The following is a 13,742-nucleotide window of genomic DNA, read 5'->3' as shown; positions in this document are numbered from 1 at the left end:
AATAGTGGAGAAATGTAAGGTATTTTTGAAATAAAAAAAAATAGTGAGAAAATGTAAAATATTTTTAGAATAAATGAAAATAGTGGGGAGGTACAGGAGCACTTAGGGGTGATGGAGGGAGCTAACACCCAAATTATTTTTCTTAAAAAATATAAATTACACCGTACCCAGCCTGCAAATGGCCCAATGATTTGCGGCCCATTTGGCTATTTTTATCTCCACTGCGCCTATAAGTCGCACAATTATGCCATTTTTGACAATAAATTCTGAAACCCTAACTTGTTCTTTTTTCCATAATCAAAGATACTCACAGGCGCAGCGATTAGTTCAGATATTGTAAGCGATCTCACATCGTGAATCGTTGATACAGGTAATTTTTCATCATCTTCATTTATTAGAGCTGTTTAGGTTCATTCCACATACATCTATTTTAGGATTTTAGTTGCTTTCAATTAATCGCGTTGACAATTTTTATAGACGATTTTTTTCCTTCATTGCAAATTTTACTGGAGATTTGTTTTGTTTAGATTAGCAATATATATATATATATATATATATATATATATATATATATATATATATATATATATATTATGAATTCATTCGATTGACGCACACTTGATTGATTGGTGATTAGCGACACCGATCAAGGTTTTGAATTGTCGTTGTAATGGTTTTCTGATGAAAAATTGCTGGCAAGTGCAATCTATGCATTCACAATCGTGGTCTGAATTGCGATAGAGATTCGGTTAATCTTGACTTTGCTACCGCCGTAGGCTGTTTAAAACCTTAATTTTGATTATATTTTCATCGTTGGTAGAAGTTGTTAAATATTTTCTTGGAGTTGTATATAGTCTATAATCCTTCTAGTTTATCTGAAATAAACATTATTTTATTCTGTGATATTAACGTAGAAGTATAATGCCACAGCTTCGTGTCTGAGTTGAAGTAGTCATCACCATGACATTGAGAAAGGGAAGCAAAGTGGAGATACCTGGTACTACTGATGGACCTAGTGTGGAATGGCGATGTGCGCGAATAATTTCTGGTAATGGGCACACCTACAGGGTTCAGTATAACCGTTCTAGTACAACAAGTGAGTCTAGCATAGTAAGAGTTTCAAGGAATGCCATCAGACCATCCCCCCCTCCAGTTAAAGGTATTGGGAATTGGGCAGCAAATGATCACGTGGAGGTTTACAATTTTGGTTCTTGGAGAGCAGCCACTGTTTTGAAATTCATTGATGGAGATTTCTTCTTGGTAAGGCTATGGGTATCTTGCAAAGAGTTAACGGTACTCAAGGTAAACATGAGGGCACGCCAGACTTTTCAAAATGGTCAATGGGTTCTTATGTCAAAGGTAAATTTCTATTTGCTCAACATAATTGCTTATGATTTAATTTTTTTTTTAATGTTAGCTAATACTCCAAAGTTTGGACAACTTTCTTTATGGTTGAATTTCTGGTTTATTCATAGAGGCTCCTTGACTACACTTACATTGAATTCAATGTCCTGATATTTTGTTCGTGCTTGTTCCAGGGATCTGGCAAGTCACCAGTTGGGAAGTCTAACTTGATTTCTAACAGCTCTAAGGATCAGCCTGAAAATAAGTGCCGAAATATTTTTTCTCAAGGATTAGATGCCAGTGATCACCAGGAACGCGTGGTCTCATCTTTAACGTTGAAAAGAATGTCCCCTTTTGTCTCCTCTTATCCCAGAAAATTAAGGACTATGTCGAATATGGGTGAGTGTGAAAGATTCAAAGCTGTAACTACAGCCCCCTTGCTGCAAAAGGTACATGCTGTTGTTTACCCACAAAATAATATGGGTGAAAAATGCATGCATACTTCCTTTACTAATGGTACCAACAAATATTATGAAACAGGAAAGGAGAATTCTTGTAATGTTTCAACACACTTTCTTGAACGAATTGAAGAACCTGATTATTCTTGTAGTGATCTGAGTTCTGTTGGCAGTTGTAGTGTGATTAGTAGTAACTCAAATAAAATTTCCAGTGATACCTTAGCAGGTCCTTGCCAAGATGAAGATACCCTTTGCAGTGATGCAGAATCTCTAGATGTTGGAGATGTGGATAAAGGATGCTCCACTTCTACCAGTGAGGTTGCAGCAGAAACAATTCATAGGTTTGAGTTGAATGCATACCACAGTACCCTAGAAGTTTTGTATGCCTCTGGTCCTTTAAGTTGGGAAAAAGAAGAAATATTGACTAACCTTCGTATTTTACTCAATATTTCAAATGATGAACATTTGATGGAGATAAAGAACTTAGGTTCATGTGGTCAGAATTTTTAAATGTTTACATTTTAATCCCTCATTTGTACAGCCTTATTAGGTTCTGAAGAAGAGTACATATTTTTGAATAAATATTTTTTCTTCAAATTTCTATATTGGGGAAATTATGTTGCTATACTCTTTATGTATTTGCTATTCTCTTAATCTCTCTCTTTGACATTTGATTTTGTAATTTTTCCTTTTCAATTGGTACGAGTTCGTAGCTTCTACACGTGCTATGATTTGCTGATATGAGATATTCATCTGATTGTCTCTGACTACTTGTATATCATGTAATTTCCAAGTAATGATTAACGACTTCATGAATTTGCATTTACAGCTTGATTATAGTTCTGAATTTAATCTGAAGTATTGCTTAATTTGAATAAAATATATTAGCGATCTATTTTATGGCATCATCTTTCTGCCATTTGACTATTATTGATGAATCAACTACAATTTTCCAGGGCCAGTGTAGGAGGCTTGCATGCCTTGCTTCCAATGGCTAAATATGATACTAGGTTTGCTTCTCCTCTCTCTGCAAATTAATTGGTCTCATCTACCAATAATTTTCTTACTGAGATTTGAAAATTCTGACCACTGTATATCACTCATGTGATTCAAGAACATGATCTCGCTTTTAAATTGCAGATGTAATCCTCATATGGCAGGTCTTATTGTGCAATTATTCAGATAATAATAATTTAATTCATTTATTTGCATACGGTGTGAAGTATCTTCACTGTTACTTGAATACTTTATCCTGTAAGGAAAAAGAAATGATGCTAGGATGTTCAGAATCTGTTACATATCAGGTATCTAATTGCCCTGGATTTCTGTCCCGTGGCCTCTCCATTATGCATAAGCAGATGTGTGGTGTGTTCACATGGAAGCAAATTGCAGCTGCAATAGTGCTTTGCAGTCACTACTTCAAACGGGTAAAAATCTCACATCTCGGTATTTGCATTATTGACCTAATTATTTTAGGGTCGTTTGCTCAAATATCATGTAAAAATATTCTCTCCATTCCCTAATTTCATCTCACCACTGTCTGACAGCTGTATCTCCTTATTCTTCCGCGTGTATTGTACAATTTGCATTTCCCAATCCTCTATTTTTACTAGTCTATTGCCCACCTTTGTCCTCTAAGAAAGGACACCTTGGTTCGCTTCTGTTTTTCCTTTTGCTTCTTCATTTTGTGCAGCACTTTTTTGAGTAGTTAAATTATGCCTTAAATATGCGGCAAATGTGCATCTTGTAGACTGTGACTAATTTTGTAGGCTTTGATCCTAAAGGATTAAATTACTTGTTTGAATGTACATAATTGTTTTGGTCAGCCCATTATATACCGTCTTATTGTACCTTTTTTAAACTGGTCACTTAGTGCGCATATTTTTCTAAACTTTCTTAGATTTGGATCTTATAATTTCCTCGAGCTTATAAAAAATTTAATTTTGTTCTCTTCACATTGATGAAAATGGCATATAATGGCAACAGGTTAGCAATGTTTTTAACAGGTCTTGGGAAAAATACTCCATGCAGTAGTTTTTTTAATGGAAATTTGACTGTATCTAAGAATTTGTAAAGTAACATAGGAATACGCATGCACCCGTCATACTCAAATCAATTAGCTCATTTCCTCTTTTCTTTCTATAGTGGTTTCTGAGCATGTATCCATTGATTGCTTTGACATGGAGCAGCATTTTCTATGTATATTCTCATTGAGGTTAAATTTGTTTTTTTTTTGCCTCATTGTTTTTGTCTCCAATAAATTATATTGTTTGTTGGGTTTACGTACTAATCGCTAATGAGATCCGTTGGTGACATTCTGTTAACTTTTGCAACGTGATCATTCTGATTCTCAACTGTCTATTTTGAACTGTTATATATAGGAATAGAAAAAAAAATATATCGGCTATTCATAGACATAATTCCCTGTATTTTAATCCTTTGCACTTTTTTCTAAAACTCATTTAGGTCATTCTAGTTGTGTAGTTTTTACGTGGACAATTTGAATCCCATTTGATGAGCTGATCAATGTTTTGGCTTTTGCAAATCAAGAAGGCTTGTGGAAGCGAAGCACCTGGGAAGATGTTGTATTAAGCAAATCTTATGCATATTTGGGATTGCCTCTTTATCTGCGTGTATGTCTGACTTCGATTTCGGTATATGAATTTGTCTGATCATCTTAAATCAGTATTTATTTGATGCCATTATGTGCTGTTAAGTTAATCTGTTAAAATTTTGTATGATTGCAGCCCGTGCTGTGTAAATCAATATAGGTTTCATTCCATCAGTGTTTAGAGTTATTACTGTTCTCTTAATGTGCTTTAAGATCGAAAATCAGTGCTATAAATGTTTACAGTTATTATTCATATCTATTGTCCTAAGCTAAATTCATTCAGTTACCCATTAACAAATTTAGCGCAAGATACTATCGCCTCTTTCATGCTTTTTCATATTGTTCTTTATTATATGGAAATTTGAACAACCAACCAGTTTATCTATCGTGGATTTGTGGACTATAATGCAATTGTGTCTCTCAATTAAGCATGTAAATTACTAAATCACTCCTAAACTTGCATTTAACGACAATTTAGTACGAGATGATGATGTTGAGCAAGGAATTGCTTATGCAGTTTGTGATATAGTAGCAGAAAGTTAAGTTTGTTTTCTTAATTTTGATGTCTCCACTATTCTTGTGACATGGCAAATCATAGATCTTCCAGACATGACAAGAGCGAATAAAACGTTAAGTGAGTATTTTTGATAATTTTCTAAGGTATTTTGTTACATGCGTAGTTGATTCCTATGTCGGTATTTGTGGTGCAAGTAAGATATGGGTAATGTCGCATGTAGATGATGGGACGTGAAATCTTAAATTTTTAGCAATACAAAGTTTTAAGATCATGGTAACAAAATTTTTATTACTATTTACACTACTTTTTATTACTTTTTTTATTATTTTAAAAATATGAAAGATCACTTTAATTCGAACAATTTTATCTTTAAGTAGTTTCAAATAATCTTTTTCTAAACTTATACTTGAAAAAGTAATTGCTGGAGTAGGTTGTTTCTTTGAAAGATTGGATGATATTTTTGGATAAATTAGCATAATACATGGAATATTAGCACTTGAGTGCCAAATAATTTAGTATTAATAATGTTAATTATTATTATAGTTTTGGAAGGTAAAATCATGTCATTTAATTCTGAAAGGATTAAAATAGTATATATTATCAATTTTTCGCAATGAAATGATTTTTTTTTTACAATTTTAAGAACTAAATTATAATATTTATTAATTTTATAAACTAAATTAATGTTGCTTAGATAAATTACATGGTACCTCTTATACTGAATTATATTATATCTTTCGAACCCTTAAATTTACATCACTTTTATACTGCGCAATTTATATAAACTGAGAAAGGTATAAGTTAAATAAAAAAATATTTAATTTGACTCAAATACTACATTTTTCTGTTTCATTGTAGAGAGTATCTCTTGACCCTAAAATGAAATTATAATAACTAAATTAAATTATTAACCTCTCCTAATGTTTGGCTTTTTAATATATAGGACTGAATTATATGTTTACGACATAAATATTTTCTTTCTCAACTTTTTCATTAAGACTCAACTTTATTAGGAATTTTTTTATAAGTGACTATAATATGTATTCATGCGAGTCACTCATCAAGATGAATTTTTAATTTTGATACATTTTTTATAGTCATTGGAAGACTTAGTAAATGCCAATAAAGCATAAATCAAATTCATATAAAGTATTAACATTATTTTTCACCTAGCACTTTAAGATGAAGAGCTTAAAACAATCTTGGCTGTATATTACTTAACTTTCTTATTTCTATATTTCTATGAAATTGAATTTAAACACAAAATTGAATATTCCAAGCCAACACTATGATATTTGAAGCCAAAAGTTAGTCAATAAGATTACATAAACAAATTTCTTTTCGAATCAAACAACTCCAGTTTAAGGAAGAGATGGCTCAACATTGTCATGATAAAATTCAATCGTCTAAATTATATAATGATTGCAAATTGAAAAATAAAAATTTAGCGAGTTAACCATGGAGGGAGCATACTTCCATATCAGAATCCAAGCTCACCTGTGCCATCTTCTTCATCAACAAATCCGCCTTGTCACGAACTCTCACCGAACCCCTCACACAAAGATCAGCCAAGACGGTTGAAAATTCTGGCAACATCAAAGCCTCAGTCACACAATCTTCACTGTCATCAAAAAGACGAATAAGGATATCAGCAGCACCCTCCTTGCTCAACAGAGACCTACCCTTCAACACATTCAACATTACTCTAATTATCTCATCCGTTTTCTTCAAACCATTCAACCCTTCATCAAACCTCGCAAGGAGACTGAGAACAGCGAGAGAAGTTCCTGCCAAGTCCTCGTTATCAGTACCCTTCACCACCTTAAGCAGCACTGCCACTGCCCCGGCTCGCACTGCCAGAGTGCAGTTTCCATGAAAATGAACAAGCTCAGCAAGAGAACTCAGAAGGTGGTTCGCATCAGAACCGTGACACCCTTCAACTGCTTTCACTAGCAACTGAACTGTGCCTGCCACCCCAAACTTGGCCTTGTTTTTGTCATGCATGGCCAAGCTGCAAACCAATGAGGAGGCCAGTTTGGAAGAGTCGAGGGAAAATGATGAGTTGGTGATGAGGGAGTTGAGGTAGTAAATGGTTTCCATGTCAGCAAGAGATTGCTTCAGATCTGGGTTGAGGGATAGGTTGAAGAGGGTTAACAAAGAAAGTGTTTGGATGATGGGAGAGGAAGAGTTTGTTAGTGTGGCTATTGTTGGAATGGCTCCTTCTGTTTGAGCCAGTGAGGTTCTGTTTTGGGAACTGACCTTCGTGATGGAAGCCAGCATTTGAAGAGCTTTCTCTTGAACTTCAACCGAGTCTGATTGAACCAGAAACACACATTCATTGATGGCATCAAAAACACGAGACGAGGATGATGATATTACCGAAGACATCTTTTCTTGGCTTTTGAGCTAGGGTGCCCGTGTTGAATACCACCTTTCAACAAGCCAAGTTTTTCAGACTTTGGAATTGAAGTATTTAAGAAACTTCAACTTGAAACGTATACATCTTTGGTTCTGTAAATTATGTGAATATATAGATAGTTTCAATGTCTCATTAGCATTGGAAATGGCTTCATTTCTTTTAGATTTTTGTCCTACTCTTGGATGTTCCAACACATTTAATCTATATCTCTGTCATTTCTCATTGGTGGGGAACGGGATATATGACTATAAAATTAATTCATTACTTTGATATACGTTGTGGGCAACTAGACAAATTAATTCAAGGAACATATGAAGGTTAGTGAATGTCTACCACACATTTTATTACTCGAGTTTAGTATCCTTTGTAATCACAATGACAGATAGTCTACTACAACTTTTACATTTGCGGACATTTTCACAAAACATAAAAGTTTAGCTCTTCACTTGTTGATAACCATAATTGGTTTATAGAAGATTTTTAAAAGTTGAGTTAGCATAAACATAATTTTTGTAGTACTTTTTCCTTAATCATTTAACTTTTGTTCGGTCTAAATTCACGTAAGTAAAAGCAAACTAGAGTAAGTGGACTAAAAACGTTAAAACCAAAGAATAAATGGAATAAAAAAAAGCTTATTATACTCGCTCAAAAAAAAAATTATATAAAGAGAACAAATTATTGTAAATAAAAGAAGACTTCAATATCGTGTTAGTGTTTGTGTTACCGTCTTTTACCTTGTCTCTTTTCCTGTTTTTATTCCCATGTTAGTATGTGATAAAAATAAGATGTTATAATCAGACGTGTGTCAGGTCATGAGGTGATTATAGATGTTATAATATCGATTGCTTCTTTACATTTATAAATATTAATATTAAATACATGTTATAATCGATTTCTTTTTTATTTATAAATATAAATATTAATATACATATTATAATCGATTTCTTTTTTTTATGTATAAATATAATATCATCAATTGTAAATCTCTCATAATTGACTTAATCAAATTTATTTTCATCATCACATATACTATGGATACTGTGAAAAAACAATTCTAACAAACAGAACACTATTCCGCGAAAACAAAAACTCACCCGAAACACTATTGTTAAAATACACTAGTGAACTTTAAAGGTGCAATTTCATTTCAACAGGTCCCAACCACAGCCAAAACATTTCTTTATAAATTTAGTGAGTTAAACATTTTATAAAAAGTACACTGCCTACATTATTAGATTGTATAAATAATTATTGGAAATTACAAGGCATTGAAGACTATCAAATACATTTCGAATTTCCAACAAAAATCAGCCCAAATAACTAGTTATAAATATTTACTAGATTTGCTTGAAAGATAAAATATAGGCTTAATAGATTTTAAGTTGTCTGCGTGATGACCTGGTAAACAATGAAAGGTTGAGGTGGATTTTACAGATTAGGTTTTAGAATTTGGGGGAAATTTAAGTTTGGGCACAGGGCGCCGAGGTTTGCTTGTGCTCGTGCAATATCTTCTCCACAGAGGACCACGCAGCCGCTGCCATCGCCTGCGACAGCACCTTGATTGGGGCCCCGACGGGGTCCTGATCTCATCATCGACGACGGTGGGTGATTTGCTGGAAGCTTGCACACGGAGGCACATGTGCTGATTTCATTTGGAGAAGAACGGTGCATTTCATTTCGGGCTTTGAAGCGCACACGATGGACACCTTGGAAGAAGTTGCGCACACGGTGATTGGCTTTTAAAAGAGAGAGTGTTGATTTCATTAAAGAAGGGTAGTATGGTGACAGGGGCAACAACAGGTCCAGCAGGTTTGGAGGAAGCGGTGAAGAGGTGCTGATTCATTTTTTTTCTTAGAGAATGAACATCCAGCGTGTGCACGGGAATGTGGAGCAGAGGTAGAAGGCGATGATTTTAATTTGAAAGTAGCACGCTGAATTCATTGGTGAGGAAGGGCACACGGACACTTCAGGAGCGATGGACGGTGACGACAACACACCATTTTTCTGGGTTTTTCTAGGTCTTAATCGCGAGGAAGAAGATGATCTTGTTGGTGGTGATTTGGGTTGCGCGAAATTGATGATGGAGGATAGGTTCGAACCTGGTTTTGCGATTTCTGGCATGGTGGTGATAATGATTGCAGGTTCTTTGTAACATTGACGGTGTGGGTGGTGGCAGCACAGTTGGATAGGGTTTGGACTTCACTGTTGCAGCACGACAAGGTGGTGGTGGCGGATAGGGTTTGGCTGACGTGGAGGAATTAGGATTTCTGTTGTTTGAGGAAGGGAAAACTGACGTGACAAGAAAAAATAAGTCGCCCAAAGATTAAAAAAAAATTGAAAAAAAACTGCCATATCATCAATTTACTAACACCGTTAGTATTTTTTAACAAAAGGGATAACATTGACACAAAATTTACTAAGTCAGGACTAAGTAGACACTTTTTTAAAACCAATGACCAAATTGACACAACCGAGCATAACTGGGGACAAAAGAGAATATTAAGCCTAAAATATAAAGTGATTACTGTATAAACCTTAAGGCGTACCATAAATGCAAAATGTATCTTGTCGGGCGTCAAACACACTGAACAACCGGAATGCCGAACGTGATAACCAAACAAACAATCGAAAACACCTCATAATGATTGAATTTGAAACCTCAAATCAACGACCAAAAATGTCAATAATACACAACCCCAAAAACATATATTGTAGCATACACAAATACCGGTCACTACTAAGGAAATGGTCCACAGACGCACAATTACTCTACTCAAATGTATCATCGTCGTCGTCTGGAAGGGGCTGACTAGCAGCTGCAGCAAGCTCAGCCTCATGTCTGCAAAAGCCACCAATTCATACATTATAAAAAATCTAAAACGAACAATTCTGGATGACCAAAGACAATAATATTTTCAGTCTGATCGCTTGGAAACAACTTGTGAACATTTCTTATAGAAACTAAAAGTACAACATAAATCATGACGACAAAACATTAGGCCATCCTTAAATTCAAAATGTAATCACACAGTTCTGTAAACCTACTTCATCATCCTAGAGAAGCCGTGACTAAAAAACTAAAGGTTGCAGGTAAATAATCAGAATTTTCTTAGGGACAGGTAACTTACTGTTGTTGGGCTGCTAAATCAATTTGAACTTCTGGTGGAGCCAACGCAGGAGATTCTACAAAGTGCAAGTTAGGATCTCTGCAAAATTGACACAAGTAGTATAATTTTAGTAGAAAAGCATTAACATTGTAATTGTCTTATAATATGCACGGCAAATAAATTTAGCAGTTTTGGAGATACCCTGCAAGTTTCCTAGCCAAGTACAAGAATGGCTTTTCAAAATTATAGTTGCTCTTTGCAGATATCTCATAGTACTGCAAGTTCTTCTTTCTGTGAAAAGTAACCTGCTTGGCCTTCACTTGCCTATTCTTTACATCAACCTTGTTACCACAAAGAACAATTGGGATGTTCTCACAAACCCTGAAAAAACAGTTTGGCAAAAAATGTCAGATCTGATGTAAACGGAACTTATATGAAGCTGATAAACGGGCTTTAACAAATTCATTTACGAACCGACAAAGATCACGGTGCCAGGTAGGAACATTTTTGTAAGTTAGCCGAGCAGTAACATCAAACATGATAATAGCACATTGTCCATGAATGCTGCAGTATAAAGAATATAAGGAACCGTGTTAAAAGCAGAGGGATATATATATATATATATATATATATATATATATATATATATATATATATATACACAGAGAGAGAGAGAGAGAGAGAGAGAGAGAGAAACAAGCTTAGCAGTTTTACATCACGGTAGGAAAGATTACATAAACATTTCCAAAAGGAACAAATTAAATATCTCAATGCAGTTCTTAAATGCTATATTTCCTACATATCCAAGTCATCCCCATGAAGATTTAACAGTACAGAAGCAGGAGGCCAGGTAATTTTCACGCAAAAACCTCAATGCAGATAATAAAAAAATCATGGAATCAATGCCCAAGAAAGAATATGATAAAGCAAATAAAAAATCATACAATCTTGATATCCAAAGAAGTAACTCTAATGTAAGAAGCAAGAAACGCATAGATGATGAAAGCTTGCAACACGCAGACAGAAGAAAGAATGCTGTTTCATTATAAGCACTAAAGAATGTAACAAATTTGCATTTCCCGCTTGGGTTGCAGATGATCACAAAAATCGTATAGAAGTAAACATTAAAATAACAAAGTCGCACATGCCATAATGAATACCAAAGAGTCTGCTGTTCTTGTTCACGCAAAAGCCAGAAAAGAACTTACTAATATCCATCCCTGAGACCACCAAACTTCTCTTGACCCGCAGTATCCCAACAGTAGAAGCGAATCTTTCCACAGTTAGTGAAAAAATCCAACGGGTGAACTTCCACACCAATAGTCGCTGTTTGGGACAAAACCATGACAACAAATTAGATAATCGCAAATAAAAAAGAACATACAAGCACAAATCATTAGCCACAGAATAAATGATAAGGAAAAAGATTCTCACGTTCGTATTTCTTTTCAAATTCACCGGTGAGATGCCTTTTCACGAACGTTGTCTTTCCTGTAAAGACGTAAACTTTTAGTGGTGAATAAGTCGATAGCGAAATTATTTATTAGAAAGAGCCTAGATCGTTACGAAAGAATACAAAAAACCTGACAAAAAATATATATTGCGAAATAACGTCAAACCCTAAACCTAACGGTTTTGAATCGAGAAAGAACGAAAGTGGATCACCGGAAAGAAGGAAGAGGTAATTCACCTGTTCCACCGTCACCGACGATGACGAGCTTGAAACTCGGGTAGTCAACTGTTTGCTGATTAGGTAAAGCCTGCGACGCAAACATTAGTGTTAACCGAATGAACAGAGAAAAATGAGAAAAACAAAAGAGTGAAAGAGAGGGAGAACCATAGTGAAAGCTGTGACTGAAAGAGAGAGAGAGAGAGACAGAGCAAAGAAAGCAAGGGTTTATAAAAGTTCGCGTTTCTTCCAAGACCCTCTTAGCGTTAACCTCACGCACCTCTTCCAACTGGACTTTGCCTTTCCGGTCTAATACTACTGTTTTTCAATTAAATGGACTTTATATATAATTAATTGGGTACTTCTTATTGCACCTCCATTATTTCTTCTTGCACTTTTATATATATAAATATTTGAATTGAACTTCATTTCGCGCCGTTTGACGAAAACGGCACTGGAAATCCTATTTATGCAATTATCCCAATCTATCCACTTTTTTGAAAACTAAAATGCGATCAAAACCAAAGCAGTGAAAACGAGTCTAAACTTACGTTTACAAATATCATTAAAAAAAATTATTTTTTAATTCATTATATAATATTTAAATTACGATATTCTTTATATTGAAGAGTCATGTTCCCTCCACCACCCTATCTTTTCTCTCCACTTTTTCAATTTCTTTTAAATCCTAAATTTATCTTTTTTACTTTTACCGATTTTATTTTTTATTTTTTAAAATCCTAATTTCAATTTTCTCTCACTTTCACTCTCAACAGCAAGTCACCACCTCCACTATCACTTTCTTTTTTTCTCTTAATTTCCACTCCCGTTAACACAATTATAATCTACTAAACATTTCTTTCCTACTTTTTTGTCTTTAAATAATCAAACTTGAAAATTTATGTTTAAAATTACCTTTGTACTTACAATGGTACAATGAAAGAGAAATATATTTGATGAGTACAAAATAAAAAATGAATAAAAAAATAGTTAATTTAGTTTATCTTTTTCTTTTTCTATCAAATTTTGTGTTAACTGAAGTGGAAATTAAAGGAAAGTGAGAAAGCATGGGATGGGGTTTATTACTGAAAGTGAAAGTGAGAGAAGACTAGAATTAGAGTTTTAAGAAATAAAAAGTAAAAAAGATAAATTTAGAATTTAGAAAAGATGGAAAGGTGTAGGAAAAAGATGGAGTGGTGAATATGTAGTCCAAAAGTCACGTGTTTCTTATTTGTATCTTTCCTAATTTTTATAACGTCATGGACTTGACAATTATTGAGAAAAATAGTGATAAATAATTTTAATCCATGAGACAATTTTGATATCAAATTATATTAAAAGTCGTTCACAACCGTTATTGTCTTTCTTATTGTAAGAATATATATATATATATATATATATATATAAATATATATTCTTTCAATATTATTTTATAGCTTAATAATATAATATTTCTATGTTTATTATTTTAAATTATAATTTAACAGCAGTTTAATTATAAATCAGTTTCTCATGAATTCAAATCTTCTTCCAAAATAAGTTTAGAAATATAGCCAACCATAAATTAGGAAAAGTCTAATTAAAGAAATTTATGTAAAAACCACCAGACCTTACCTT

At 33.9% G+C, this 13,742-nt stretch overlaps 3 protein-coding genes across 11 annotated transcripts; 1 reads left to right on the top strand and 2 right to left on the bottom strand.

Moving 5' to 3' along the window:
* Nucleotides 1-220: 220 nt before the first annotated feature.
* LOC108331791 (uncharacterized) lies at nt 221-4,584 on the top strand. 9 transcript variants are annotated; one of them, XM_017566722.2, is made up of 6 exons: nt 221-370; nt 931-1,359; nt 1,539-2,143; nt 2,759-2,812; nt 3,107-3,229; nt 4,356-4,584. In XM_017566722.2, the coding sequence occupies exons 2-5, from the start codon at nt 961-963 to the stop codon at nt 3,201-3,203; spliced, it is 1,155 nt and encodes a 384-aa protein (XP_017422211.1). In that variant the 5' UTR covers nt 221-370; nt 931-960; the 3' UTR covers nt 3,204-3,229; nt 4,356-4,584. The 9 variants fall into 9 exon arrangements, with proteins under 9 accessions (XP_017422211.1, XP_017422212.1, XP_017422208.1 ...); XM_017566723.2 differs by having other exon boundaries at nt 4,353-4,584; XM_017566719.2 differs by having other exon boundaries at nt 4,287-4,584.
* Nucleotides 4,585-6,382: 1,798 nt separating this feature from the next.
* Nucleotides 6,383-7,318, bottom strand: LOC108330487 (U-box domain-containing protein 14). Its single transcript, XM_017564970.1, has one exon. The coding sequence runs from the start codon at nt 7,316-7,318 to the stop codon at nt 6,383-6,385; it is 936 nt and encodes a 311-aa protein (XP_017420459.1).
* Nucleotides 7,319-9,969: 2,651 nt separating this feature from the next.
* LOC108331507 (GTP-binding nuclear protein Ran-3) lies at nt 9,970-12,438 on the bottom strand. The gene is made up of 8 exons (XM_017566222.2): nt 12,294-12,438; nt 12,147-12,216; nt 11,891-11,947; nt 11,665-11,782; nt 10,931-11,020; nt 10,658-10,837; nt 10,478-10,555; nt 9,970-10,188 (listed from the first exon to the last, which is right to left on the bottom strand). The coding sequence occupies exons 1-8, from the start codon at nt 12,294-12,296 to the stop codon at nt 10,119-10,121; spliced, it is 666 nt and encodes a 221-aa protein (XP_017421711.1). The 5' UTR covers nt 12,297-12,438; the 3' UTR covers nt 9,970-10,118.
* Nucleotides 12,439-13,742: the final 1,304 nt, after the last annotated feature.

This window comes from Vigna angularis, chromosome 4 (assembly GCF_016808095.1).
Source record: "Vigna angularis cultivar LongXiaoDou No.4 chromosome 4, ASM1680809v1, whole genome shotgun sequence".
NCBI lineage: Eukaryota > Viridiplantae > Streptophyta > Magnoliopsida > Fabales > Fabaceae > Vigna > Vigna angularis.
This window is presented reverse-complemented; position numbering and strand designations above follow the sequence as displayed.

Excerpts from the sequence above, each read along its gene's own strand:
- LOC108331791 (XM_017566716.2), top strand. The coding sequence starts at position 961 with ATGACATTGAGAAAGGGAAGCAAAGTGGAGATACCTGGTACTACTGAT. Across the intron at positions 1,360-1,538 it reads AATGGGTTCTTATGTCAAAG|GGATCTGGCAAGTCACCAGT; the intron begins GTAAATTTCTAT and ends TGCTTGTTCCAG.
- LOC108330487 (XM_017564970.1), bottom strand. The coding sequence starts at position 7,318 with ATGTCTTCGGTAATATCATCATCCTCGTCTCGTGTTTTTGATGCCATC.
- LOC108331507 (XM_017566222.2), bottom strand. Across the intron at positions 11,948-12,146 it reads CGTCGGTGACGGTGGAACAG|GAAAGACAACGTTCGTGAAA; the intron begins GTGAATTACCTC and ends ACGTCTTTACAG. Across the intron at positions 11,783-11,890 it reads ATTTGAAAAGAAATACGAAC|CGACTATTGGTGTGGAAGTT; the intron begins GTGAGAATCTTT and ends TGTCCCAAACAG.